General features: G+C 39.7%; 1 protein-coding gene across 1 annotated transcript in view; it reads left to right on the top strand.

Moving 5' to 3' along the window:
- dhx8 (DEAH-box helicase 8) overlaps positions 1 to 5,093 on the top strand; it is a 23,156-nt gene that overhangs the window by 3,011 nt on the left and 15,052 nt on the right. The window contains exons 5-12 of the mRNA XM_015388096.1: positions 207 to 313; positions 433 to 855; positions 959 to 1,103; positions 1,233 to 1,439; positions 1,884 to 1,971; positions 2,282 to 2,379; positions 3,888 to 4,035; positions 4,497 to 4,678. Coding sequence (XP_015243582.1) covers positions 207 to 313; positions 433 to 855; positions 959 to 1,103; positions 1,233 to 1,439; positions 1,884 to 1,971; positions 2,282 to 2,379; positions 3,888 to 4,035; positions 4,497 to 4,678 — 1,398 coding nt within the window. The remainder of the gene's footprint in view (positions 1 to 206; positions 314 to 432; positions 856 to 958; positions 1,104 to 1,232; positions 1,440 to 1,883; positions 1,972 to 2,281; positions 2,380 to 3,887; positions 4,036 to 4,496; positions 4,679 to 5,093) is intronic.

Here is a 5,093-nt window from a genome sequence, read left to right as displayed (position 1 = left end):
CAATATTCCTCCATACTGCTCGTCCAATGTATTCCAAGTGTCCTGAGTGGGTAGCATCCAGAATTTACTCGAAACGAAGTAATTTAGAATGTTTTTAGAGCATAAACAGTAGTGTATAGGATTTCCTGAATATTACAACATTAATAAAATAAATAATACATAATAGATCTGATGTATGAGTTTCTGTTTTTGCTTGAACTTCGCAGCGAGTGCTGGATGAAGACGACGTGAAAGTCGCTGCTGATGCGATAAAAGAACTAGAGATGTTGATGCCCAGTGTCAGTGGGGGCGACTCCAAAATCAGCACGACCAAGTAAGAGATTCTGTTTTAACCTTTGAGACGAGAAGAAACCTTTTCTGAGTTTTTGCTCAGTTGAAGTGCACATTTGTTATTGGGACTTTTCATGTAGATTTCCTATTTTACTTTAACAGATCAGAAAAAAGCAGACGTCGTAGCCGAAGCAGAGAAAAGGACAGACACCGCGACAGAGACCGGCATAGAGACAGAGATCGAGATAGAGACAGGGACCGGGATCGGGACCGGGACCGGGACCGGGACCGGGGAGGAGATGGGAGGAGACGGCACCGTTCTAGATCTCGGTCCAGGTCCCGCTCCTGGGATCGTGACCGACACAGAGATAGAGACCGAGATCATGGTAAAAGAAGAGACAAGTCTTACCGCAGGTCTGAGCGTTCACCCAGCCCTAGAAAAGACTCGGACAAGGACTCTGAGCGCTGGAAAGACAAACACGTGGACCGGCCTCCTCCAGAGGAGCCTTCTGTGGGCGACATTTACAACGGAAAAGTTACCAGCATCATGCAGTTTGGCTGCTTCGTTCAGCTCGAGGGTTTAAGGTCAGCATGAAGTAACTGTTGAAAAACAATCAGTGGCCAAAATGCTCTATTCTTTTCATTCTGCTCAGTTTGAACTCATTCATTCTTCCCAACTGCTGTCTAGAAAACGCTGGGAGGGATTGGTCCACATTTCAGAGCTGCGCAGAGAGGGTCGGGTCGCTAATGTGGCCGACGTTGTCAGCAAGGGCCAAAGAGTCAAAGTGAAGGTGCTCTCCTTCACCGGCTCCAAGACAAGCCTAAGTATGAAGGTAAGATCAAACAGCATAATTAAAACATTATTAAATTTAGTTCATAATACATGAAATAATAGTATTGCCACTTATACTAAGAAATGAGTATGTGGTTTACTGTAACTAGTTGACTTTTTTTCTTACCAGGATGTGGACCAGGACACCGGAGAGGATCTGAACCCCAACAGGAGAAGGAATATGGGTCCAGAAGGAGGAGATGATGTCTCCATGAGGAACCCCGACAGACCGAGTAACCTGAACCTAGGCCACGCCCCCGAGATGGAGCAGGACGACACCTTGGAGCGCAAGAGGCTCACCAAGATCTCTGACCCAGAGAAGTGGGAGATAAAACAGGTCAGCCCTCACTGTTCCCATGAGGAAAAACTCTTCTTTATTAAGGATAAAAACAAAAATAATAAATAAGTGACAGATTGATACTCATGTTTTAAAATATGTATGTCCAGTTTTCTTTAGAAATCATGTAATTAGTAGACAGAGCATGTCACTTAATCTTAAAGTCTTCTGTTCTTTGAAGACGAAACTCGCCTAAACTGACCCAAGAAAGACATTTTAACGATAAAGACTGTTCCAGTTAAAAGAGCCCAAGTTTACAGTCAGATCTGCCATCTAAAAATAGCTTATGACAACTATAGTGTAGCGGGGGTTAAATGCTGCTGTACGTCGTCCTTGAACTTGAGGAAATTGGTTCTGGGTGTTAACCAAGGTGTGTGAAGTTCGGTCTAATCCTGTCCTCATTAGAATTTTAACGTGTTTTTAATGTGACATTCCTGCTTTCAGATGATTGCTGCCAACGTTTTGTCCAAGGAAGAATTCCCAGATTTTGATGACGAGACGGGGATTCTTCCTAAAGTGGATGATGAAGAGGGTAGGTAGTGGGCTACTGCTTTTTCTTTTTTCTTTTGCATTATGAATGTATTTAAATGATGAATTTTCTTAAAATTAAGTCTCGTTTTTATCAGAAATTAAGTAGTAGAACAATTTATGGGCAAAATCACCTCTAGTTAAACATATTATCCGGTGGTTGTGAGGTAAGATGTTTATTACCATGTCATTGAACAACATGTGATCCTATGTTATTTCCACTTTACACAGTGAATTGATCAGTTATCATATTTAGCTCATCCTCAACTTTAAACATGTCACTGTTTGCTCTCCTGTTGGTTGATTTCAAACAGACGAGGACCTGGAAATCGAGCTTGTTGAAGAGGAACCACCATTTCTAAGAGGACACACCAAACAGAGCATGGATATGAGCCCAGTTAAAATTGTTAAGGTACGGCAGCAGGGGTGGCCTTTTACTCCCACGGTACATAAATGGGTCATTATTGGAGGGTTTTCTGGTATTTTTTCTATCATGTAATGCTTTAAAGACATATTTTAGATGTAATGAATGTAGTTTGTCACAAGTGTACCTGAGAAACGGGAAATAGAAATAGACGGCACAGGTTTTTATTCTTGGATTTGGTTAATTTCATACATTGGGCCTCGGGATTACCTTCTCTGTTTTCCACGAGTGGCCGAGCTTGGTGGAAAAGCACAAAACATTTTTCAATGTTACTCAATCAGGGGTTGACGTTAAGGATTTTTACTACTTGCCCTTCGGGAAAGTGACTTTCACATTTCATTTGCCCAGAAACAATTTTTACTTGCCCATTTTTGCATATATATATCAAAGAAACATGTTTGTTTTTTAAATGTTTTTTGTAATTCAGTAAGTTTCCAGGTTTCTGGTGTGTATATGCATGCGTCAGATAATGAACTCAAGCCTACATTACCGTGTTAACATGCTTTTCAATCCTTCCTGCACATTCTTTTCAAACTAAACTTTGCTTTAAACTGTTGTGTGCTTGGAAAAATATAAATTGTAATGTTAAAAATCTAAAAAAAAACTTGACAGGTTAAAAACTTAAGATAAATCACAAGACAGAAGTCAATGTCACAAATGAATAACTTTTATTTTAGAGTCACGGTATGTTTATACAAGATAATACTATTATTATAATGTGACTTTTCTAGAGAATCATTATACATCATTATTTTATACAGGGTTTCCACAGTCTTACATCATTTCAGAATTCCCTGACTTTTAACTGACTCAGGATTAGTTTTCCCTGACAAAATAAATGCAGCAACAAGACATTATTAATAACATAACAGGTCACCAATCTAACATGTTTAGCTCTATAACATTTAAAAGCACCTCTCCAATGTCTGAGAGAAAAAATTTTTACATTTTTTAATGTATGACCTGCATCACTGTACAGAAGACTGCCATATGGTAGCCATATTTACACTGTGCACATGGCATACAATTATGCCAATCTCCTAATCCCTGACCATAAATTCTTTATCTAGGGTTACCTGGGTGGTGGGTGAAATGGGTGGAGGGTGAAATAGCCTTGTTGTTGTTTTTTAGCCTGCCAAGTCTAAAAAAATGTGTCTGATTCGCTCCGGCGGAAAATCACGTGAGAATGAGTACAAAACAATAAAAATGGCGCCAGCAGCGCTTGTAGGTTGTTTTCAGCAAATGTCGGTGATTTTAAAGTAATTTTGAGTGAGACTGTCAATACAGTCTCACAAAAATATCACAATATAATGAGGAAGGCTTAAATCCTGTGATTTATATACATTAAAATGTTAGACCATATGCTAAGTTGTTTTTAAACTTTCAAGGAAAGAATTGTCAGCTGATGCTTGTCTTCTTGTTTTTGATCTGCTGCTCTGATCAATGCACTAGAATTACAGCTGGATGTTTTATGGGTAATCCGCCTGTCTTCTCAGAATCCAGACGGCTCGCTGTCACAGGCAGCCATGATGCAAAGCGCTCTGGCTAAAGAGAGACGGGAGCTGAAACAGGCCGCTCGAGAGGCAGAAATGGACTCCATCCCCATGGGGCTGAACAAACACTGGGTGGACCCGCTGCCAGACGGTTAGGAAGCCCTTAGATCTGCCTGTTAGATTATTTCTAAGATTCATAAATTGATGCTGAACTCGTGTTTTCGTTAGAGTTCGGATTACTTCAATCTTTTCTAATTTAATATTTTTTGATAGTAAATACTGTTTGGATTTGTCTGCCAATCTTTAGGAAGATTTTATTTATTCTGTGTTAATGTTTTGGTCCTGCTTTATTAGGGCCAAAGGCCAGTCTGAGCCATCAGACTTCCTCAGTGCTGGCAGAAATTAGGCCTCCTAATGCAGGAGATGCCTATCTGGCTTCCTGCAACCCCCCATTTAGCCGATGGGTCCAATACTCTGTAGTTTATTTTTTCTGTAGATCCTCAGTAGTTTTAAGTTTTCCTTGTAACCCTACTGATCCGACTGGGATCCTGCTTAGTTTTAGGTGGAGTGTTGTAATTGGGTTATAACAAACACATTAATCCTCTCTTCCAGCTGATGGTAGACAGATTGCTGCCAACATGAGGGGGATTGGAATGATGCCTAATGACATTCCAGAGTGGAAGAAGCATGCTTTTGGGGGGAACAAGGCCTCGTATGGAAAGAAAACCCAGCTGTCCATCTTGGAGCAAAGAGAAAGCCTTCCCATCTACAAACTAAAGGAGCAGCTCATTCAGGTGATTTCTTATCTTATCTTACTGGAACCATTGGAGAATATTGCCACTGTTTGAAATGTTTTCTCAAAATGCATAATATCCATCCGCTGATCAATTTTCAGCATTAAAATATTCCAGAAGAAACTGGTACTAATCAGCTGCATGCTCTTTATACAGGGTTCCCGCGGGTCCTTAAAAAGTCTTAAAAGGCATTGAATTCCTTAATATAAAAGACCTTAATTGGCATTAAAATGTCTTAAATCAGTCTTTCGTAGGTCTTAATTTTTAAAACATCATAAATAGGATTATTTTTATAACAATTTATTTTTGTAATCTAAATAAAACATTAAAATTGACCATTTTTTTTTTATTATAAGAAAAAAAAATAACGGCTCGCCATTATTGGTTCCGTCCCGATAGCGGAACCAATAAAAGC

This window comes from Cyprinodon variegatus, unplaced genomic scaffold, assembly GCF_000732505.1.
Source record: "Cyprinodon variegatus isolate N-32 unplaced genomic scaffold, C_variegatus-1.0 Scaffold18, whole genome shotgun sequence".
NCBI lineage: Eukaryota > Metazoa > Chordata > Actinopteri > Cyprinodontiformes > Cyprinodontidae > Cyprinodon > Cyprinodon variegatus.
The sequence above is the reverse complement of the archived record's forward strand: the minus strand, read 5'-3'. Positions and strand labels throughout refer to the sequence as shown.